Source organism: Galeopterus variegatus, unplaced genomic scaffold, assembly GCF_000696425.1.
Source record: "Galeopterus variegatus unplaced genomic scaffold, G_variegatus-3.0.2 Scaffold601, whole genome shotgun sequence".
Classification (NCBI taxonomy): domain Eukaryota; kingdom Metazoa; phylum Chordata; class Mammalia; order Dermoptera; family Cynocephalidae; genus Galeopterus; species Galeopterus variegatus.
Window position 1 is genome coordinate 3,844 of NW_007726712.1, and position 25,526 is coordinate 29,369.

Genomic DNA, 25,526 nt, shown 5'->3' on the forward strand with positions numbered 1-25,526 from the left:
CTCACCAGCGACTGGAGCCAGTGAGTCTGTCAGGGATTGTGGCATTTATCCTTAGTCTTTTATGTGGAGCTCTGAATTTAATTCGAGGCTTTCATGCCGTAGAAAGTCTCCTGCAGGTACTGTGCTATTTTTGAGATTTCAGGTGACTATGCCTGTTCATTCTACTTGTTACATAATTGATTTGAATTGAATTGGGTATTAGTACAACTTACAATGCATGCTCAAAATCTGTGTTCTTTACACCTACCCTAGTCTCTTTTCATCTAAAAACATTGATTTCCAGTTGGCTTCTTTGACTCCCTCAGCACATGTTTATTTGTCATCTACACTTTAGGAGGCACAGTTTATCGGCACTCTGGGGACACCAAAATATGTGTGACATGGGCCCTGTAGTGTCTCAGCTTAAAGTTGAATCAGGGAGGCAAAGAAGTCCATGAGTAATTGCCAAGTACATAGAGTTGGGAAAGAGGAGAGGACAATGTGAATCAGGATTGGGGAAGAAGGCTTTGTAGAGGAGGGGTGAACCTGGAAAGCTCTGAGAGGACAGAGAGCAGTGAAAGAAGAAAGAGTGTGTATTCATGGGCAGCGTTTTGTCCCACTTCTGTGTATTCCTACTTAGTTATCTGCTCCTTTTTGTTGGTGGTGGTGGTAGTGGCCTTTTAAAACCTGAGCTACCTGGGAAACCAGAAATTTCTTCAGATATTGCCAACTACTTTGCTTTCCAGTGAAGTTTCTTCCAGAGACTGTAGCTATTAGGATATACTAACTTGTTCTCTTGTGCTTTCTGTAAACTTTTTGAAATTCCCTTTATTTTATTTTTAAAATTTCCTTTCTTAAAGTGAAGCACATTTGAAACTGCACAGCTTTCCTTTCCCTTGTTACTACTCACTTTCTCTGAAGAGTTCTTGAGACTTCCACATTGTGAATCAGTTCTCTCTCTCTCTTTTTTGTCAGCATTAACCTCAAAATACACTCAACGCACTTCATATTGTTTAAGTTGCTGTTAGTTTGGGGAACACTCAGAGGGTACCAATCTGCATACCCTCTGCATGTATTCAACCATTCAGCCTTAAGCCAACAGCTGATGACATCACAGGATGATGGCAGCAGAACTGTCACCAGAGAGGATGGGCAGGGCTTCTCATGACTTTCTAATTCCTCTTCCAAACACCCTCTGCCCACAGGTGAAACCCCTCTTGACCCTTTCAGACACAGGACAGCTGGTTACCATCCCTCAGGTCTTACTGTCCTCCATCCCCCAGCCACGTTGGATTTATTCCAGATTTATTCCAGCAGAAGTTCAATTTTGAGCCATTTAGACAATTTGCCAAAAAAAAAAAAAAAAAAAAGACCAAAGCAATTTGTAGACTGCTCCCTGAAAAAGCAAATAAATAAGATACTCTTTTGCCTTTTTTGTTTGTTTGTTTACTTGATGTAGTGGAAAGAACAATAGTGAAGGTGTATGAAGAGTTGATTTTTGTTGGAGGAGCAGGCCTGGGTAGAGAAAAGCTTTAACATGACAGAACCTTACTGTTTTAGTCCATTTTATGTTGCTATAACAGAATACCTGAGACTGGGTAATTTATAAGGAAAAGAGGTTTATTTGGCTTACGATTCTGGGACAACTGCATCTGGCACGGGCCTCAGGCTGCTTCTACTTATGGCAGAGAGCGGCAGGCAGCAGGTGGGTATAGGCAGATTGCATGGCGAGAGGAAGCAAGAGAGAGAGGGAGAGAGAGAGAGGAGGTGCCAGGGTCCTTTAAACAATCAGCTCTCACGGGAACTAATAGAGTGAGAACTCACTCATTACTACCCCCTCCTCCAGGGAGGAACTAATAGAGTGAGAACTCACTCATTACTACCCCCTCCTCCAGGGAGAGTATTAATCCTTTCACGAGGGATCTGCCCGCATGACTCAATCAGTTTCCAACACTGCCAAATTGGAGATCAAATTTCCACATGAGTTTTGGAAGGGACAACACATCCAAACTCCATCACTTACCATCCCTGACTCATAAGATAGTACACAAGTTGTTGAACCTGGGGCTTAGACCACATTACCTGTAAGTTAAAATTCAGACAAGGCTACTGTAGCTTATAAAACCTATTAAAGGGGACAATAATTTTTTTCAGGCATTCAGATATCCTATTCTTTCTCTTCTTGGGCTGATTCTTCTCCCTCTTCTGGTTCATAACTTAAAAGCTAAGGAAAGTAGTACTATATAAACTGTAGCTTTTCATGCTTTTGAGGTGCTACATCTGGCTAGAGCCTGCCTTAATTCCTAATTATTCCATGTTCTCACTCTCTGATCAGTAATATTGTCTCATCACAATTGATATAATTTTAAGTTTCAGAAGAACAATAATCTGATTAAACTAATTACCACTTATAATTTACTGATAGCTGTGAGATTTCTCAACCTGTTTATATTTTAAAAAGACAACTTTACAGACCAGTATCTCTCATGAACATAAATGTAAAAGTCCTCAACAATATATTAGCAAATCAAATTCAACAATGTATAAAAAGAATTATATACCACAGCTAACTGGGATTTATCAAGGCTGGTTCAACATTTGAAATAATTTAATGTAATCTACCACCTCAACAGGCTAAAGAAGAAAAACTGTATGATCAGATCGATAGATGTAGACAAAGCATTTGACAAAATCCCAATCCCCATTCATGATAAAAGATTCACAGCAAACTAGGAATAGAGAGGAACTTCCTCAGCTTGATAAAGAACATCTACAAAAAAACCCTACAGCAAACATCATCCTTGATGATGAGAAACTAGATGCTTTCCCCACTAAGATGAGGAACAAGGCAAGATATTTCCTCTTACCACTCCTATTCAACGTTATACTAGAAATTCTAGTTAATGCAATAAGATAAGAAAAGGAAATAAAAGATACATAGATTGGGAAGGAAAAAACAAAACTGTCTTTATTCACAGATGACCTGATTGTCTATGTAGAAAATCCCAAGAATCAACAAAAAATCTCCTGGAACTAAGAAGCGATTATAGCAAGGTTGCAGGATATGAGATTAATATGCAAAATTCAATTGCTTTCTTATATATCAGCAAAGATCAACTGAAATTTAAAATTTAAAACACAATACCATTTATGTTAGCACCAAAAAAACAAGTACTTCAAAATAAATCTAACAAAATACATACAAGATCTGCATAAGGGAAACTATAAAACTCTGATAAAAGAAATCAAAGATCTAAATAAATAGATATTTTGTGTTTATAGATAGGAAGACTCAATATTGTTAAGATATTAGTTGTTAATGTGGTCTGCAGATTAAACACAATCCCAATCAAAATCCCAGCAAATTATTTTTTGGCTATTGACAAAGTGATTCTAAAGTTTATACGAAAGGCAAAAGTGCTAGTGTAAAGGGAAAAACAAATTGTTTTCTTCTCACTACTTCTAGAACTTCAATTCTGATNTTTTTGGCTATTGACAACGTGATTCTAAAGTTTATACGAAAGGCAAAAGTCCTAGTGTAAAGGGAAAAACAAATTGTTTTCTTCTCACTACTTCTAGAACTTCAATTCTGATACCAGATGTGTGTGGGGTTTTCCCACACTCACCAATTCTTACACACCAGCTGGGTGTCCTATAGTTCAATTCAATTCTGACACTATCTACTTGGCACAGACCTCACAGGTTAAGGGCTCAGTCCCACAAGACTGTCCCCCACTTCAGATGCCAATTGCGAGTCTTGCTTGTCATGTGTGCTTCTGACCAACCAGCTGTAGATTGGAGGTTCCCACAACTCCCTCCTTAGGTTCTATCATTTGCTAGAATGCTTCACAGAATTCAGGGAAACATTTACATTTTATAAAGGATATTACAAGGAATACAGGTGAGTAGCCAGATGAAGAGATACGTAGAGAAAGGTAAGGAAGGGTCCCAAGCACAGAAACTTCTGTCCTCATGGAGTTAGGTTTCACTACCCTCCTGGCATGTGGATATTTCATCAGGATTGAAGCTCTCTGAACCCCATCTTTTAGAGATTTTTATGGAGATTTCAACATGTAAACATGTAGACATGACATATTAACTGAATCTCCAGCCCCTCTTCCCTCCCTGGGGGATGGGGGTAGGGCTGAAAGTTCCAAACTTCTAATCACGGCTTGGTCTTTCTGGTGACCAGCCCCCATCCAGTAGCTTACCAAGAGTTGCCTCATTAGAACAAGAGATGCTCCTATAACCCAGGAAATTCCAAGTGATTAGGAGTTACGTGTAAGGACTGGGGTCAAGGACCAAATATTAGAACAAAAGATTCTCCTAGCACCTCTGTTTACAAGGGTTTTGGTAGCTTTGTTTTAGGAACCAGTAGTAGATTTTACATATGTTTTTATTACTTTTTCACACCCAGAGTAAGCCAACACAATACTGAAGAAGAACTAAGTTGGAGTATTCACATCACCTGACTTTAAGACTTACTATAAAGCTACAGTAATTAAGACAGTGTGATATTGGCAAAAGAATAAACAAATAGATCAGTGGAACAGAATAGAGAGCCCACAATATATCATGTACATATTGTCATCTGATCTTTGACAGAGGAGCAAAAGCAATTCAATGGAGAAAGAGTACTTTCAAGAAATGGTGCTGGGGCCGGCCTGGTGGCGCACTGCTGTAGTGCGCCGCTTGGGAAGCGCGGTGGCGTTCCCGCCGAGGGTTCGGATCCCACATGCAGACTGGCCGCTCACTGGCTGAGCGAGGGGCGGGAGCAGCACCGAGGGTTGCGATCCCGTGGCCGGTCCCTGTCCGGTACGGGCGCGACACTGAGGGTTGCGATCCGTTGCCGGTCACGAAAAAAAGGAAAAAAAAAAAAAAGAATATTCTCAAATGTATAACCTAACTCTCCCAATCTGCTATTACCACAAGTATGAATAAAAGTGTTGGGTCAGTACCATAACTAAGCAAAAATCTAACAGCTTGCATCTTATATTTAGACCCCAAGAAGGTGGTTCCTTGGGGCATTTCCCTTCATCGTACTGCTAATTCCATCCAAAGGGGTTAAGAGGTGAGAAGAAGACCCTAGTGAGCGTTTTTAATTCAGTAAAAACAATAATATAAATTTGAAGTCAGTGCAGTCATTTTTAAGGTATGCGGGAATGTGAAATTTCCAGCTTATCCATTCTACGCATTTAAGGAAAAAAAAAAAAGCTTAATTATCTCACAATTTTGGAATATTTACTATATCAGACAAACTCTGGGCAGCAGAAGCACTGTGTGCAAAGAAAGGAATTTACCTGGATATCCAAATGCAAAAAAATGAATCTAGACACAGATCTTACATGTTTCACAAAAATTAAGTCAAAATGGATCACAGACCTAAACAAAACCTATAAAACTTCTAAAAGCTAGCATAGGAGAAAACCTAGGTGACCTTGGGTTTGGCAGTGAATTTTTAGGTACAGCACCAAAAGCATGATCCATGAAAAAAAAAATTGATAAGTTGGACTTCATTAAATTTTGAAACTTCTGCTCTGAGAATGACACTGTTAACAGAATGAAAAGAGAAGCCACAGACTAGGAGAAAATATTTGCAAAACAAATCTGATAAAGAGGCTTGAATCCAAAATATACAAAGATCTCTTAAAACTCAAAAATAAGGAAGCAAACAACCCAGTTAATAAATGGACAAAAGATCTGAATGGATACCTCACCAAAGAAGATGTACAGATTGCAGATAAGCATATGAAAAGATACACAACATCATGTCATTAGGGAATTGCAAATTAAAACGAGATACCACTAAACACCTATTAGAATGGCAAAATCAAAAAATCCAACAATAGCAAATGTTGATGAGGAAATGGAACAACAACTCTGTTCATTGACAGTGGGAGTGCAAAATGGTATGGCCACTTCAGAAGACAGTTTGGCAGTTTCTCACAAAGCTAAACATAGCCTTACCTTATGGTCCAGCAATCGTGCTCCTAGGCATATTTGCCCAATTGATAGAAAGCTTTCGTTCATACAAAAACCTGCAAATGAATGTTTGTATCAGCCTTATTCATAACTTCAAAAAACTGGGAGCAACTAAGAAAGATGTCCTTCAAAAGGTATGAATGTATACACAAACTGGTAATCTATACAATAGACTGTTATTCAGTAATAAAAAGAACTGATCTATCAAGACACAAAAAAGATATGAATAAACATGAAGTGCTTATTGAAAGAAGTCTGTATGAAAAAACTACATACTGTGTGATTCCAACTATATGAAATTCTGGAAAAGGCAAATTATATAGATAGTAAAAAGATCAGTGGTTTCCAGGGGTTTGGAGGGAGGGTGGGAGGGGATGAATATATGAAGCATGGGATTTTTTAGGGTAGCGAAACTATTCTGTATGATACTGTAGTGGTGGATATATGCTATTGTACATTTGTCAAAATCCATAGAATGGTAACACAAAGAATGAATCCTAATGTAAACTATGAACTTTAGTAATAATAGTGTATCAATATTGGCTCATCAATCGTAACAAATGTGCTACACTAATACAAGATGTTAATAGGGGAACTGAGCAGGGGAAGAGGGGATATATGGGAACTCTCTACTCAATTGTTTATAAACTTAAAACTGCTCTAAAAAATAAAATTCTGTTTTAAAAAGCTAGCACTAAAACAAAGACTTTCTCCTTAATAACAAGATGAAGGAAAGCTGGAAAGGGATGAATGTTCTCACTCTGGCTTTGATGTTCTTTAGTTAGGTGTAGCTTCATTTAGCAGTAATTAAAGTGCAACCTGTTGCATACAGCCCACTGTTAGGAAGTGGTGGATTGGGCCTTTTCTTCCCAAGGAGGGGCTGAGCTTTCCCCTTCATACAGGCCAGGGAAGGATGTTAGAGCCATAGCCAGAATGGAGCCTGGGTTTGGGAATCTGATTTATGTTTCAAGGTCACATGTACGATTTTGTCCCCTCTCAAAACAATGGCCATTTTGAGAAAGCCAGTAAGAGATCAGGTTCTCTGACCTTGTATCCACCAGTCCCTGCCAGCTCAGCCCCAACTCCTCCTACCGAGGATGGCATGGCTGAATAACAGTATATTTTAATTTGCATAAATTTACATGAAATCACTCTAGAAGGATAAAAAATTAATACACATGGTGGGAACTGGACAGATGAGAAATGAAGTGGGAATGAGACTCTTCACAGTATACCTCTTTATATATTGTTTTTACTTGTTGAACCATATGAATTTATTAACCAAATTTTTAATAATAAAAATAAATATTAATTAGTACTTGTTATGTAAACAAACAAACAAACAAAAAACAACTCTTGTTAACCCAACTTAATTGGTAGATTTTCAAATAAAAATTTCAGGCACGATAAAGGTAAATATTTTTGTAGGCGTTAAGAGGAGCCTAAACATTTTCCCTGGGTTTTTGTAGCTTCTTCCTGTCCCTATCTTAGATTCCACAGTTTCCCTATATGCTTCAAGGGTTTTTTTTGGTTTTTGTTTGTTTTAAACAGTTCATCATAACTATGGTGGTGGGGTGTGAAAGAGGCATGGGGTATGCATTAGTCAGTTCTGTTGCATATAACAAATACCTGAAACTGGATGATTTATAAGAAAATGAAATTTATTGCTTACAGTTTGAGAGGCTGGGAAGTCCAAAGTCCAGGGAACACACCTGGTGAGGGCCTTTTTTGGTGGTGACTTCAGTGAGGCAGGGTATCACACTGCGAAATGCCTGAAGCAGAGAGAGAGCTAACTGCTCACTCCTTCTCCTTTTAAAGCCCTCAGAGCCATGTCCACAGCCACCATTAAACCATCAATGGTTTAATCCAATTATTTGGGCATGGTCCTCATAATCCAATCACTTCTTTAAGGCCCTACCTTGTAATTACCATGTTAGGATTTCCCACCCTCTTACAACTGTCTCAGTGGAGATGACGTTTGGGCAGTGGGATGGGGGGTAGGGGGGTCGGGGTGGGCATTCAGTCCACAGCAGGGCAAAGGGAAAAAGTTAAGAGTGGTCTTTTGTTTTTTTTTTGTAGGCAATTTATAATTTGGGGACTCTGTATGCTTGTGTCTTTGATGATGTATCTTTCTGATGGTTGATACTGAATCCTTTCTTTTTCACTGTTGTCCTAGACTAAATTTACTCCAACAATGTTTCTTTCTTACCTGATCCAGGGAACTGTAAATTGATCCATATGGGATTCTTAGCTATCTGGAAAATAGGGGCATTGGCATTTGGCTGTGTGTTCTCTTAGCATTGTTTGAAAATCACTGTCTTCTATAACCTACTTGACATATTCCATATACACTCATGAGTAGTTGATGTTCCTGAAACTGTGATTCTCAGAAAAAGGAGCAAGGGAAACAACAGAGTGCAAATGTAGGGAAATGTAGTCCACAGGTAGTTTAAAAAGATTTTCCTGGGCCGGCCCGGTGGCGCACTGCGCTAGTGCGCCACTTGGGAAGCGCGGCGGCGCTCCCGCCGAGGGTTCGGATCCCATATACAGACCGGTTCCCGCTCACTGGCTGAGCGAGGCGCGGGGGCAACACCGAGGGTTGTGATCCCGTTGCCGGTCCCGGTCCGGTACGGGGGCGACACTGAGGGTTGCGATCCATTGCCGGACACGGAAAAAGACAAAAAAAAAAAAAAAAAAAAGATTTTCCAACAAATTCTGATCTTCTCATCTAAATGAGAATCACTGCCTGTGGAAATTCACTGGACCAAAAGTGGAGATTCCTGTTGTTCCAGTTATTGGAGATCTTATATCTGCATAGAGAATAATGTTGTGGTAAGTGGTACTTGGAAATATTTTTTCTTGTCTTGTTTTGAGGGAGTATTATATATTGTCAGAAGTATCAGCCTTCTAAGATTCTGTGTCCTAAGAGATGGAATGGCTGATAAGCAAACAGGAGAAAATGAAATGTCAGAATGCAAATGGGCACAGTGGTAAACTTAAAAGTCTTTAACAGGATAGGTTCAGGAGTTTAAACTAGAATAATTTTATCAATTTAACCTGAAAGAAAATATATACAAAATTGGTGACACGAGGTCTCTCACTTTTAATTTTCCTTCACTAAAGTCTATGTGGACATTGTTCATAACTCATATTGGATAAAAGGTTTTTTTAAATTTTTACTAAAGCCATTGGACTTAAGAGATACTCTTAGCCTTCTCTCTGGTTTGTCGTATTTTGTGTTAGGAATAATCTCTAAGTCACTGTAGATCATTTTTGGTCAGAAAAAGAAAATCTTTCTGAGGTGATCTGCTGTGTAGGCTTGAGTGCAAATCCCAGGACACAGGACTTAAACTTTTATCTACTTTGAAGTTACTTCCAGTGGAGTATTATTCAAGTCATGGTGGTGATAGAGAAGGGGTAGGGCAGTACTCAAATTAAGTGGCCTCAACATTTCTCTAGAACTTTTTTTTTAAGAGCAAAAGATTTATTTGGGGATCATCATTTTAGATCTAGCTGAAAATATGTAGTGTATTTACTGAGTGTAAATTAATACCTATATATTACTCAAAGTAATCTGCCAGTGACTAACTTTGTGACCTTAGCTGGGTTACTTTACCATCTTGGACCTCATTTTCCTATTCTGCAAGATGAAAGTTTTAGACTACATAAGCTCAAGGATCACTTCAGCACTAATGCTCTAAGGTTTTTTGATTTTAAAATTGTTTGTAATGGCAACTACAAAGCAGAAGTAATCATCTTGCTTTTATTCCTTGTCCTCTTTATTTCCTATAGACTTAATACCTTTTAAAGAAATTACACACCTGTTAAAGCTCACCAGAAGTTTTTGATTTATTTAGTGGCATGGTATCTATGCTAAGATGCAGTGTTTGCTTTCTTTCAAAAGAAGTCAAAGTATTTTTCCTGATTCTATACTAATTGTTAAAGAATTAGGGGGAAATGTATAAAGAAAAAAATAAAAATCATCCCCAAATTTTCTTTGAGAGCGAGAGAGATATATGTATTTAATATATTTATATATACGCATACATGCATGTGTACATGTCATATTCATTTTATTATTTTGTCTCCTCACTTAATATTAAAAAGTGAATATTTCCTAATTATTACAAACATTTTAATAGTATCATCTTAATACATTGTGTGGCTACTGGATAAGGCCTCTGTTTACCTTCTTCCTCACCTTTAAAAATATTCTTCCCCTTAATTTGTTAGTTTTCAAAGCAATACATTGGTACCCTAGCACCCCCCAAAGGTGAATAGTGACATTTAAAATTTTTTTATTTGGACTTCTTACCTCTGCCCCATCCTTCCCCTCCTCTGCCAACCCCCATACCCTGCCTCTGTCTTCCCCACCACCTCTGTCCAGTCCCACTTCTGTCCCTGCCCAACCTCTGCCCACCTTCCCCCAACCTCTATCTATTCCCTCACCTACTTTTCATCTGCTTCCTCTCTACTGGCTCTTTTCTCTCAGCCCTGCCATCAAAAACAAACAAAAAAGCAATCCCCCCAAAAACTTCCCAAAAGCCTTGTGACATATGTTCCCTTCTGATTTTTTGAAAGAGTGGACTGTTTGTTGTCTCTGTTCCCTGACCCTCTATTTTCTTAGTCTACTGTGATCTCTTTTCTGCCCTCATAATTCTTTCAGTATCCTTCTGATTGACAAATACTGCAGCTACTCTTTAGTCCTTACCTTACATTGCCCTCTCTGCCTCATCTAGCATTCAGTTCTTCCTTTTTAAACTAAACTCTTTAATTTCAAAAAAATAATGTTTATTTTAGAAAACTTAGAAGCAAATAAAATAAATTACTGTTAATACTTTGATGTATTATGTTTGTTTGACAATCCATTACAATTCCATGAAACCATTTTCTGTTTTTTTCTTCTTGTGTTTGTTCTTTTCTTATTCCTATTCCTCCATCTGTCTTTTCAGTAGTGGCGTTCTCCAGTATCCTGTCCTTGGCTTACGTAATCCTAACTCTACATCTTCTCCTTTGACACTTTCATAATGGCTTTTTAAAAAAGTTGATAGATGTACATATGTACATACACATGCAAACACACACATGTGTACACAGTAAAATACACAGATGGTAAATTATAAAGCCTACAAAAGTTGATATATAACTTTCACAAAAAAGTAATTTTCTTTCCATTTCTCCTCCCCAGAGTCAACCACTGGTGTTTTCTTCTAGAGAGTGTGTGAATATGCTAGTGTGTATGTAATTTATATATTTACTTGTGTAATTATTCTTTGAACCCAGAAGAAATAGGAAAGCGTGGGTAATGTTACCTGTCTCCAGTAGTTTTCTTTTCAAGAAATATTCTATGCACGATCTATCTCTGATTTTCCTCTGGGTGGCAGTTTTTGTAGCATAACATGCATGACAGACACCAAACTAGATCTCCAGGTCAAACTCTTTCCTGAAGCACACTTAAATATATACTAAATATTATTATTTGGATGTCCCACTAGCAATTCTAAAATAGCATGTCCAAAATGAACTTAATATTTTCTGTTCTCATATCTACTTTTCCTCCTATATTCCCAACTTAGTGAACAGTATCATTCAAATGTTGCCTAAATAAGAAACCTTGGAGTCATCCTGGCCTCTTCCTTCCTTGAGAGCACATGCTACTCCCTTTGCCTAAAATTCACTTTACACCTGTCTACCTTGTCTACCTCTGGCCTTCAAGACCCAGGTTAAGCTTTACTTTGTCTGCGAAACATTCCCTGACTCTTTTTCTCCAGACAGAATTAGATGATTCTCCAATGGGTTTGCTTAGTATCCTGTACACACACATATTCCATCAGTCATCGTTTTGGGTAGGATTTGTTGATTTATGTATCCTTCTTAATTAGAGAGTGAGCTTCTTGAGTTGGTATGGACTTGTTTTCTGTTCTAGGTCTAGTAACACAGTATCTGGCTTATAAGTGCTTAATGAATATTTATTGAATGAGAATATGTTCATAGACAATCTTTTCTTTGTCAAGTAGAATTAAAGATTTTTCAAAGCTCAACTCAATTCAGCATGCAATTGTTGAGTTCCTATAATGTGCATAGTTTCATATAAGTATTTTATTTTCTGCCTTCAAGAAAGATGAGAAGATAAGGCCAATACACTAGAGTTTTAAACAATACCGAAAGGCAATCTGATTATAAGACAAATGATACAAACGGTAACCTCAGGGAAAGAGAAGTTACTGAATGTTTTTGAGTACTTACTGTGTACCAGTTGCTTTTCTTTGTATTTGTAAATGTTATTTACTCTCTACAATTTTTATTTTTCAAAAGAGGAAATTAAATAAATGGTCCAAGATTATAGAGTTAATAAGTAAAGATTTGAACCCAGATCTGAATGACTCCAAAACATGTTAAGTGTTCCAAAGGCAATTTATAAATTAATTATATAGAGTTATAAAGTGATAGTGTAAATTAAGAGGAAGAAGTAATTTTCAGTTGTAGGATAATAATTAAATTATGGTATATGCTCTCAATGAAAGGTTATTTAATCATTACAAATTCTGTGGGTAGCAAAAACAGAACAACAACAACAACAAAAAAACCAATAAATACTGTGGTTGAAGAATATTTACTATTTTGGGAACGTGTTTATAATGTAATGTGAAGTACTGAAAAGCAGTATATAAAAGTATCATTCTATTTTTCTTTTTTTTTTTTTGACAGTCATAAGCATTTTGGAAATCATTTTTCTAAACTGTTCATACACATAGAGAAAAGACCATAAAGAAATCCATGAAAGGGTTAGCAGTAATTCTTTGAGAGTTGTGGTATTTATGGACTATATGAATTTCTTATTTGTATAATGTATATTTTCCAAATTCTCTACAATGAACATGAACTTTTATAATAAAAAAAAGTCATTTAAAAAATAAAGGACTAAAGAAACATAATAAGCAGAACTTATTTAAAGTTTTAGAATTATTAAAGTGGAAAGGTTTCATGTTGACCTTCCCTGGTTCTGCGGTACAACTAGCCTAAGCATCCCAGACAGATTAATGGTTTCTATTTTAAGATTGCCTCAATAGGATAAGCCACTCTCCTGCCTTACAGTCAGTTGCCCAAGGAACTTACAGTGCAAAAGGAATTTTCTCTTTATACTGTTTTATGGAGACGTGGTCATGAGAGACACTCCCATGTCTTGTGGAAGTTTTCATTGTGTAAAGATATCTTTTCTAAAATAAGAAAAGGGCCAAATTCAGTATTCCTGCCTGAAAGAAAAAAGTATAGTGCTCCTGCCTGGACTTTATAAAAACATTGAAAGAAGTTGATAAATGTAGATATTTAAGAGGAACCCAGAAGAAATAGGAAAGCGTGGGTAATGTTACCTGTCTCCAGTAGTTTTCTTTTCAAGAAATATTCTATGCACGATCTATCTCTGATTTTCCTCTGGGTGGCAGTTTTTGTAGCATAACATGCATGACAGACTAGTCCTGATTTTTCTCATTGGGGTTTAGCACACTCTAGTGGACAGTAGCTTTTCAGTTTTCACAGTTTGGTTTTTTTTAAATCTTGTCAAATTGCTTTATTGTAAAGTTTGTCAATATTTATTTGAGTCAAGTAGTGACCTTAGTGAGCAGGAGTAACTTTGTCAGCCGCTGGATGTTATGAGTCTTTATGTGCTTTCTTTAGTAGGAAGAAGATAGGCTTTTTACATTATGTGGGAACATTTCCAGTGGTTTTCCTCTTCTCTTGGGTGAAACGACATGGTTGGGGGAGCCAAACACAGAGAAACACTTGTACTATTCCTCTACCTCACATTCTTTAGGTCTTATGATATATTTTATGTTTCCATTTTAGAAATTTTGAGAATTTTTATATACCACTTTATGACAGTTTTGACTGTTCATACGTAAATGTTGTTGTATCCTATCCCAGTGAATTGTTTTTGGAAATGGGATTCCACCAGGAAAAAAAAGAAATCTCTTACTTTGTTTTTACAGAGTGATGGTGAGGATTTTAATTACATCATTGCATTTTTCATAAATGTTGTTGTATCCTATCCCAGTGAATTGTTTTTGGAAATGGGATTCCACCAGGAAAAAAAAGTAATCTCTTACTTTGTTTTTACAGAGTGATGGTGAGGATTTTAATTACATCATTGCATTTTTCCTTGGAACAGCAGCCTGCCTTTACCAGGTAGGTTTTTTCCCATTTTTATGAAACATTTTCCCATATTGTTTGTTTCAGGTATCAATTCTAATTGCTTGTGCATTTTAAATAAATAAACATAGTGTCTGACATCTTTGCCTCTCCTTTAATTTGAGCCTCTGTTAGCTTTGTGACCTATATCTCCATTTTGAGGGAACATAGATCTGAGTGAACTTAATGTTAATCTTCTTCCTGTGTCTAGGCTTCAGTGGTGGTATGTCATCTGCCTATGGCAGTACAGGCTACCGATAGATTTTACAGTGACTGATTATTCAGCTTCCACATTCTGCTTTTACTCCAGGCTGGGGATTTAGTGCTTTTGGGAAAGTAAGTCTTTGAATAGAAAATGACACAGCAAAAGCAGAATTTCGGGATATTTAATATAGCCATGATGAATAGGATGTGTAAGAGCAGAGAGATTGGAGGTAAGGAAGTTACTACAGGCAGAAAGTAATGAGAGCCTAAACTATGATAATGACAGTAGGGATAGAGAAAAATGGACATTGAGAAGGAATACTCACTAGGACTTGAAGACAGAATAGATATGAGACTTAAGCATTAAGACTTAAAAATATGAGACTTCAGAAAAGTATGAGACAGCCAGGTAGTATAGCGACTGGTACTCACATTTCTAAGGCCAGAGGAGGCACAGATTTATAGGGAAGGGAAGAGTAACCAACCATGCCTGTTACCTATACTCAAGAATGTCTTTGTTAAAACATATTAGAGGACTTTTGACCCAACTTTCATAAGTAACACATTTCTCTTGGTTGTATAGGAAAAAAACATTAGAAAGATTCAGAACTGTAAATATAAGGCTACCTGAAATTTAGAAGAAGTCTTTAGGGAAATATTTTGAATTTATGCATTTGACTTTTATATAAAGACATATTAGAAATTTTAGCTTTAGTGGCCCCATTTTTAAAAATCCTTTATTAATTTTTCTTAACCATTTATATTATCTTCAGAAATTTTCTGTCAAATTTGACAGGTTTAATTATAATAAATGACATTTATGCAAGAAATGTGAAACTTGTATTTTTTGATGTCACATAGTACTTTATGAAATATTCTTGTAGATTTTCTGTGTTAATCCCTACCATCCTGTAACACAAGGGATCATCTCAGTTTTGAAAATGAAAGAGCTGAGGGAGTTTCAGTAGTATCCTGAGATCACATAGCCAGAAAATGGTCAGGACTTAACTCTGAGTCTTTTGAGTTTAAATATCGTGTTCTTTATACTATATCATGCTGTCTCTAGGCAAAATTCCTAATTTGTATAATTTTTATAATGTTATAAAGTTATAATTTTATGACTTTTATTACATGATCCTATTTGATTCTATAACAATGTGAAGTAAGTGTTCACTTTAAAATAATTTTATGAATAATCATTTTTGTAAAATGTGTTTTGGTTGCTTTGCTGTAATGAAGTAATTTTAAATGCTTAATAATAATGGCAGAATATATTGAGCTCTTATTTTATGCTAAGCCCTTTACATTCATTGTACCATTAAATCTTCACAAAAAGCCCACACAAATCCTATCATCATCACCATTTTCCACTGAGACCTACACAGTTCTTATAGCTAGATAGTGGTTCGAACCCAAATCTTTGTGACTCCAGAGCCAGTGCTCTTGACCACCAGACTATAATATAAATACAAGTGTACTTCAAAACGTTTGTGGAAAAAATAGAATTAAAAATAATACGAATCTTTCCATGAACTCCTTGAAGTACCCTTATGGGCACACCTCTGTTGGATTTCCCAGAACAGCCTGAAGTAGTTCTAATAGTTGCCTCATGGTGGAGTAGTGTCACTCAGGTGTTCTTTTTCTTGAGAAAAGTAAACAAATTCATGCTTTAAAAAGAAAAGCAAAAACCAAATTTCCTTCATATTGACAGGCATTAAACTGTTTGCTTTCCAAATATGCTGAGCAGAGTGATAACAACACTGTTTTTCCATAGTGAAACTTGTGATTACGTTTTACCATATAACATGCTCTAGCTACAGTTATTTAGGATATTTTTTGATCCCCTTTAGATCAGACCTGAAAGGCCACTGCTACATGGTTTGCTGTCTTTTTCTCTAAGATGCCAGTGCTTATGAAAGCTCGGAGCTCAGCCAGATAGGACTAATCTTGATATGGAACATTTTAAATAGGAAAGCAAAGAAATCAGTGAAGAAACTAGAGACTATTCCTTTTCCCTCAATGTTTTATTTTGAAAATTTTTAAACTTACAGAAAAGTTGAAAGACTAGTACACTGAGAATCATCAGTTGTTAGCATTTTGCAACACTTCCTTTATCTTATTTTCTCTTTATATGTGTATGCATATAGTGTGTGTATAGTTGTTTATAAAGTAAGTTTCAGACAAATATGTATGTGTAAAATTGTTTTTCTTATTAAACTTTTTATTTTGAGATAATTGTAGGTTCACATGGAGTTGTAAGAGAAATCCTACGTACCCTTTACCTGGTTTCCCCCAGTGGTACCAGCTTGTAAAACTATAATTCAGTATCACAAACAGGAATATTGATAATGATAGTCAAGATCCATCTCTATCATAAGGATCCCTCCTGTTGCCTTTTTATAGCCACATCCACTTCCCTCCTGCCCTAATCCCTTTCTAATCTCTATCACTAACATGTCCTCCATTTCTATAATTTTCTCATTTTAAATATGTTATATAGATGGAACAATACAGTATATAACTGTTTTAGTCAGTCCAGGCTCTTATAACAAAATACCATAGACTTGGTAGCTTAAACAACAGACATTTGTTTCTCACAGTTCTGGAGGCTAGGAATTCTGGGATCAAGGTGCCAGCAGATCCATTTCTTGGTGAGGGCTCTCTTCCTAGCTTGCAGAAGGCTACCTTCTTGCTGTATCCTCCCATGGCACAGAGAGAAAGTGCTGATATCTTTTCTTCTTTTGATAAGATCACTGATCCCATTAAGGGGGCTCCACCCTCCTGACCTTATCTAAACCTAGTTACCTCCCCAAAGCCCTACCTTCTAATACCATCATGTTGGGGACTAGGGCTTTAACAATTTGGGGAGGACAGAAATATTCAGTCCATAAAGTAACCTTTTGTGATTGGCTTTTTACTCAGCATAATTCTCTGGAGATTCATCCAAGTTGTTGCATAATCAATGGTTTGTTCCTTTTTATTGGTGAATTGTATTCCATGATATGAATATACCACAGTTTGTTTAATCATTCACCCATTGAAAGATATCTGAGTTGTTTCCAGTTTTTGGCTATTATAAATAAAGCTGCTATAAACATTCATGTATAGGTTTCTGTGGAAACATAAGTCTTCATTTCTCTGGGATAAAGGCCCAGGAGTACAGTCACCAAGTCATGTGGTAGTTGCATGCTTAGTTTTATTAGAAACTGACATTGTTTTCCAGAATGGCTGAAACATTTTATATCCCACCCAGCAATATGTGAGTGATCCAGTTTCTCTTCATCCTTGCCAGCATTTAGTGTTGTCACTATTTTTTATTATAGCCACTCTGATAAGTGTATAGTGATATCTCATGGTGGTTTTAATTTGCATTTCTCTAACAGCTAATGATATTAAACATTATTTCATGTTCTTATCATCTGTGTAGCCTCTTCAGTGAGATGTCTGTTCATGTTTTTTGCTTATTTTCTAATTGGATTTTTTGTTTTCCCTTTTTTTGGTTTTCTTTGAGAGTTCTTTATATATTTTAAATACTAGTTCTTTGTCAGATATGCAGTTTGCAGAAATCCTTTCCCAGACTATTGCTTGTCTTTTCATTCTCTAAACAGGGTCTTTTGCCAAACAAAAGTTTTTAAGTTTGATAAAGTTCAGTTGATCCTGAAGATTTCCTTCTATTTTTTTCTAAAAGACTTATAGCTTTATGCTTTACATATAAGTTCATGATCCATTTTGAGTTAATTTTTGTATAACATGTGAGACTTAGATCACTTAGATCAAGGCTCTTTTTTATTTTTATTTTTTGGCCTGTGGATTGCTCCAGAACATTATGTTGAAAAAACTGTTTTCTCTACTGAGTTGCTTTTGCACCTTTGTCGAAAATCAGTTGAGCATATTTGTGTGAGACTATTTCTGGGTTCTGTATTCTGTCCCATTGATCTATGTGTTTGTCCCTCCACTAATACCACATAGTCTTGATTACAATAGCTATATAATGTCTTCAATTGAATTTCCTTAATATTACAGGGCTTTTCAAATTTTCTGTTTCATTTGAATGAATTATGGTAGTTTCCGTTTTTTGAGGAAGTGGTTCATTTAATCTGATATATCAAATTTATGTGTATAGAGTTGGTTGTAGTATTCCCTTGCTATCCTTTTGATGTCTGCAGGATCTGTAGCAATATTTGTTGTTTTGTTTCTGTTATTGGTAATTTGTGTCTTCTCTCTCTTTTCCTTTGTCAGTCTTACTTGTCAAGTTCATTGATTATTTTCAAAGAACCAGCTCTTTGTTTCATTGGCTTTTTTCTGGTTTTTTTTTTGTTTCAGTTATATTGATTTCTGTTCTTACCTTTATCATTCCCTTCCTCATGCTTGCGTTGGGTTTATTTTGTTCCTTTTCTAGGTTCTTGAGGTAAGAGCTGAGATGACTTATTTGAGAATTTTCTCTTTTATAATATATGCATTTAGTGTTACAAATTTCCCTCTTAGCATTTCTTTATCTGTGTCCCATAAATTTTGATATATTGTATTTTCATTTTCATTTTGTTATATTTTTTTAATCTCCTTAAGAATTCCTCTTTGACTTATGGATCATTTAGAATTGTGTTGTTGAGTTTCCAAGTCTTTGGAGAGTTTTCTATTATCTTTCTGTTATTGATTTCCAGTTTGATTCCACTGTGGTCAGAAATTTCACTTTTAAATTTGTTAAGGTTTATTTTATGGCCCAAAATATGATCAATCTCGGTGTCTGTTCCATGAGCACTTGAACAGAATGTATATTCGGCTGTTGGGTGAGTGTTCTATAAATGTTGATTAGATCCCATTGGTTGATGGTATTGTTGAGTTCTACATTCTTGCTGATTTTCTGTCTAGTTGTTCTGTCAGTTGAGAGAAGAGCATAGAATTGTGGATTTTTCTATTTCTCATTTCAGTTCTATTTTTGCTTCACGTATTTTGCAGCTATATTGTTTGGTTTATACACATCTAGGACTGCTGTGTCTTCTTGGCAGACTGACTCATTTATCATATAATGTTCTCTGTCCCTGGTTATTTTCTTTGCTTTGAAATATTCTGATATTCATTTGATATTAATATAGCCACTTTTGCTTTCTTTTGATTAATTGTGTGTGATATAATTTTTTCTGTCCTCTTACTTTCAACTGGCCTATATCATTTGAAAGTGAGTTTCTGGTAAATAGCATAGTGTATTAGTTTTGTGTTGCTATAACAGAATATCTGAGACCGGGTAATTTATAAAGAACAGAGGTTTATTTGGCTTATGATTCTGGAACAGCTGCATCTGGAATGGGCCTCAGGCTGCTTCTACTCATGGTGGAAAGTGGCAGGCAGCAAGCAGATCACATGGCAAGAGGGAGCAAGAGAGAGATGGGGGAGATGCCAATGTCTTTTAAACAACCAGTTCTCATGGGAACTAATAGAGCAAGAACTCACTCAGGACACCTCCCCCCACCACCACCCCTGCCTAGGGAGAGCATTAATCCATTCATGGGATCCACCCCCCATGACTCAAACAGCTTCCAACACTGCCACATTGGGGATCAGATTTCCACATGAGTTTTGGTGGGGACAACACATCTAAACTCTATCACATAGATTTGGTTCATGGTTTTGTTTTTCATTTTTTTGGCAATTGGCTGGTACAGGGATTTGAACCGTTGATGTTGGTGTTATTAGCATCATGCTCTCCCAAGTGAGTTAGCCAGCCAGACCTTTTTAATTTAATTTAATTTTATGTTATCTTATGTTATTTTATTTTTATTTATTTTTGGAGGGCAGCTGGCTGGTACAGGGATCCAAACCCTTGACCTTGATGTTAAAACACCACACTGTAACCAACTGAAATAACCAGCCAGACTGGTTCATGTTTTTTAATCTACTCTGCCAGTCTCTGTCTTTTCATTGCTGTATTTAAGCCATTTACATTTAATGTAATTATGGATATGTTAGTGCTTAATTTCTGTTTTCTTCTTTATTTTTGTTTTCTTTTTCCTGTCATCCTGTGGGTTACTTCAACATTTTTTTTAGAGTTCCATTTCAATTTACCTATAGTATTTTTGAGTATATATTTTTGTATATCTTTTTGAATGGTAGCTCTAGGTATCACATTATACATATTTAACTTACCATAATCTGTTATCATCTTTCTCTCAGTTCAAATAAAATGTAGACTCCTTACCACCTTATACTCCTTTTTCCCTTCTTTTTGAATGGTAGCTCTAGGTATCACATTATACATATTTAACTTACCATAATCTGTTGTCATCTTTCTCTCAGTTCAAATAAAATGTAGACTCCTTACCACCTTATACTCCTTTTTCCCTCCCCTATTTATAATTGTCTTAAATATTTCCTCTACAGGTATTTAGAATGACATCAGACAGTATTATAATAATAAGCTTCAACCATCAAACCTAATTTAGAACACTCAAAAGGAAAAGGAAAGCCTGTTATATATACCTATATTTTTGCTTGCCATATTCTTTTTTCTTTTTGGATGACACAAGATTCCTTCTTTCTATTGTTTCTTTTTTGTTTAGAGAACTTCCTTTGGCCATTCCTGTAGGGTACATCTGCTGGCAACAAATTCTTAGTCTTTTGTCTGAGACTGTCTTTATTTTCCCTTCATTTCTAAAGGATATTCTTGTTGACTACAGGATTCTGGGATGACTGCTCTTTTCTTTCAGCACCTGAGAAATGTTCCATTTTTTTTTCTGGCCTCTTTGGTTTCTGATGAGAAAGCCACTTTCTCGTTACAGATGAGAAATCCATTGCCTCATTACCGCCAAGTGGAGGTGGATATCCAGAATTCCGTGTGGTCTCTACTGACATTATTGTATGAGGATAGGGGAGGGGTTCATTATTATTTAGTGGGAACTAAAGTTATGGCTTCCTACTTGCCTTCTCTGAAGCCACACTGAAGGATTGGAATATCTTAAAGTGTTCTAGGCTCCCCACTCAGTGTGGGTATGTGTGGGTCAGGTTTTTTGTGTAGTGTTTGGCTAGAATATAAGAGTTGTTGTCTAAAAGTTTTCCATCTTCTTAAGGTGCTTCTTTTCTGGCCTCTTGCTAGAGAGAGTAAGATCTAATTGAAGTTTTTTTGTTTTTGTTTTTGTTTTGTCTGCATCCATTGGCATTTCTAGTTGCCAGCTTTTTCAGCTCCAATTCTGGGATATATGAAACACAAAGATTACTCAGGGAAGTTACCACTGTGTCATTCCTTAGGTCTCAAGGTCCTCAGCTTGTCTGCCTTCGTCTCTCCACTGTTCAGAGTGTTTTTATGCTTGTTTTATATAATGTCCAGTGTTATTAGTTGTACTTAGTGGGAAGAATAGGAGACAGTATGTCCTCTCCATCTTCCCAGAAAAAGAAGTACCTGTACAATTGTTTTTAAAGTAAGTTACACACACATGATACTCTAAATACTTCAGCTGTATCTTGTAAGAACACAGACATCTTTCTACATAGCCATGATATCATATCCCACCCAAGAAACTGAACATTGACACAATATTATCTAATATAGGATTTCTATTCAGATTACTTCATTTGTCTCTGAAATGTTCTTTATTGCTGTTTTCTCCCTGTTCCAGAATTATGCATTGCGTTCGGTTGTTGTGTATCTTTTCATCTGTAATACAGTCTCCTGGCCTTTTTGTTTTTGTTCTGTTTTGTTTTGGTTTTGCCTTTCATAACATTGACCTTTTTTTTTTTTTTTAAGAGTCCAGGCAAGTACCTTGTAGAATAACCCACATTCTGGATTCATATGTTTTTCATGATTAGGTTCAGGTTAAGTATTTTGGCAACAGTACTATATAGTATAGTATGTTGTATATCTCTCATTGCATCAGTCAAGAAACATGTAATAATTTTAATCATTTAGTTAAGATGATGTCTACCAGATCTCTTCATTGCAAAGGTATCTTTTTCTTTTTTGTAATTAATAAGTAATCTGTGGGGTAAAAATCATTACTTTTAAAAGCCCTTGAAAACCACAAATTAAACATTAATGTTTTTAAAATAGTAGAAAAGTTAGCTGTTTTTTTTATAGTAGAATTTCAATTAATAAATGTAGATAGAATGATGGAAATACAAAATCACCATTAGGCAAACACCACAGTAATAGTTGTTACAGATAAGAATCATCAATGGATGCTAAAATTAGTAGGCAAAAGTATGAGGAGAAAAGATATTTACATGATTTCAAAATACTCTCCCCCCACACACAAGATGCTTACTAATTACACATGAAATAATAGTAACTTCTCAGTGGAGAAGCCTGGCAGACACCCACCTTACCAACTGATCAGAATTAACATCACCAGGGGCCGGCCCGGTGGTGCACTGCTACAGTGCGCCGCTTGGGAGTGCGGTGGCGCTCCCTCCGAGGGTTCAGATCCCACGTACAGACTGGGTCCCGCTCACTGGCTGAGCGAGGTGCGGGAGCAACACCAAGGGTTGCGATCCCGTTGCCAGTCCCGGTCCGGTATGGGCGTGACACTGAGGGTTGCGATCCGTTGCCGGACACGAAAAAAGACAAAAAGGGAAAAAAAAAAAAAAAAAAGAATTAACATCACCAGTAATAAGACATATTGCATTATCACCTTTATGGTATTCTTGCGAAAAGTGCATATCCTCATTTCAATCTTGAGTAAACATCAGACATAGCCAAGTTGAGGGACATTCTACAACATAACTAACTAATACTCTTCAAGACTGTCATGGTCATGAATAACAAAGACCTCAGGTCATGAATAACAAAGAGCTATTAGGGTTGGAGGAGACATGGCCACTAAATGCAATACAGAATACTGGATTGGATTCTGGACCAGAAAAAACCCTAGTGGGACAACTGGCAAAATTTGAACAAAATCTGTAGATTAGTTAATAGTGTTGACTCAATTTTAATTTCCTGATTTGATGATTATGCTATGGTTATATAAGAGGGTAACATTAGTGGAAGCAACTTGAAGAATGTATGGAGACTCTACTATTTTTGCAACTTTTCTCTAACTCTAAGATTATTTCAAAAGAAAAAGTTATTTTTTGTGGGTTTTCATTTTCAACATTCTATTCCGCAATGAAAATCACTAAGATAAAATAAATGCTTCCAATTCATTTTGCTTGGCTAACAGTCTTTTTAAGTGGGTAAAGTCCTAATTTGTATAAGAATGAAACACATTTAACAGAACATGTCCACATTCTTTCTGCATTGTTGCACACAGCTTAATGTCCTTCCCATTCTGAAGTCTGGATACAATTTTACACAGAGACCTGTGCTTCTCTCTTAAGGCTTTGTGATCTCACATATAATTCCTTTACTTACCAGACTATGAATTTTAGACATCTTCTAGAATACAGTTCATTCATTCAGCACATTTTATCGAGCACTTATTGTGTACCAGGCACTATCTGGGCACTGGAAATAAATGCATGAACAGAACAGTAAAACATGACCCCTCATGAAACTTAGATTCTATTGAAAGGCTGTAGATGACAAAATAAGCACATTTTTCAAGTATGTTTATAGTATTTTGTGGAGAAAAAAAAAAAAGCAGGAAAGGGTGAAAGCCAGGATGGGGGAGAGGAGGAACTTTCATTACTATCTCATCTAAAATAGCACTCACTATCATTCTCTGTCCCCTTTTTCTGCTTTATCTTTTGTCTTTTTCAGATATAATTATTTGATATTATGTATTATTTATAATCCTCCCCATTAAAATGTAAGCTCTGTGTGAGCAAGGGCTTTATTTGTTTTACTCATAACTGAAGAACGTTGCCTGACCTATTGCAGGGCCTCAATAAACATCCATTAAATGAATTCTCCCTCAACTATTCACTCAGATCTTGCATCTAGCATAGTTCCTTGCACTCAATGGGAGGCTGTAAAATTCTGTTGACTTCATTAATATTCAGACTCAGGTTATTTAAGAGTCCATTTGGTTGAATAGCTTGTGAGAGCTATTTATACTTTTCTGGGAGAGAATGGAATCCCCTTTGACCCTGAGAATGCTTCTTAGTTGCTTTTCACCTGTGGGAAATTTGCAAGGGAGTCATTCAATTATATTTCCATTTAAAATATGATACAAAATGCTTTTATTTTGAAAAGTGAAAAACATAAAAGGAAAAATATGTTGCCCTTTCAAGCTTTGGAACTTTCATAGCTGAATGTCTTAGATATACATTATCTTATCCCTAGATGAAAAATACCCTTATTCCGTTCTTATATTTTACTCTCTGACCTGTTGCAATTTTATATTATAAACATCTGTTTCTTTTCCTATAATCCTAATCATTTTTCATTTTTATATTTTGAACAGTGTTATTTACTTGTCTACTACACCGGCTGGCGGAATGTCAAATCTTTTTTGACTTTTGGCTTAATTTGTCTATGCAACATGTATCTCTATGAACTGCGCAACCTCTGGCAGCTTTTCTTTCATGTGACTGTGGGAGCATTTGTTACACTACAGATCTGGCTAAGGCAAGCCCAGGGCAAGGCGCCTGATTATGATGTCTGACACCATCCTTCAGACATATTGTTTTGCTTCAGGGGGAAAAGGAGAGAACATATCTTAACTGCCACTGTGATGAAGAAACTATTCACCACAAATGAGAAGCTCTGCTTCCTTTCTCTCCATATTTCCTTTTTAAAAATCCACACGGCATGCCTATGGGCATGTAAGACCTGCTAGGAAAACTCCTCTCAGAAGAATGTTGGCCATGAGATTACTATTCAGAGAAGGGCCATAACAGTGGAAGAACAGTCAGATGCCACTGGAAGACCTGGCCAGCAGTCCTGAATCCCTGCTGAAGAGTTTGATCAAAAATAGATGTGGTACTTGCTATGAGGACCAAGCAGGAACTCACAACCTGAGTTTGCCTTTGTGAGGCATTAGTATAGACCAAATAAAAAGATGCTGCAGAAATTGGAAAGTTTATGTTTTAAACAAATGACTGTGCCAAATGTCAGATTATTTGCACATTTATGGTACCTAAAGTTTATGAAGTCCAGGAAGGTGTGGAATTGGTTCTTTCACTTGTATATTTTTGCTAGAATCTTAACTCCAGAAATCACCTGATGTGTAGCAGAAGGCTATGGTAAGCTCATGTCTGGAACACCACAAATATTGGAAATACAGTGATGTATGTTTCCTTTCTAG

At 36.4% G+C, this 25,526-nt stretch overlaps 1 protein-coding gene across 1 annotated transcript; it reads left to right on the forward strand.

The window, feature by feature from the left end:
• On the forward strand, positions 1-25,525 carry SEC22A (SEC22 vesicle trafficking protein homolog A (S. cerevisiae); the record flags this gene model as incomplete). The annotated part of the gene is made up of 3 exons (XM_008570428.1): positions 1-116; positions 14,077-14,142; positions 24,684-25,525. Coding segments are annotated over 3 exons (383 nt in total), but the record flags the coding sequence as incomplete, so codon positions are not given.
• Between the last annotated feature and the right edge of the window lies 1 nt (position 25,526).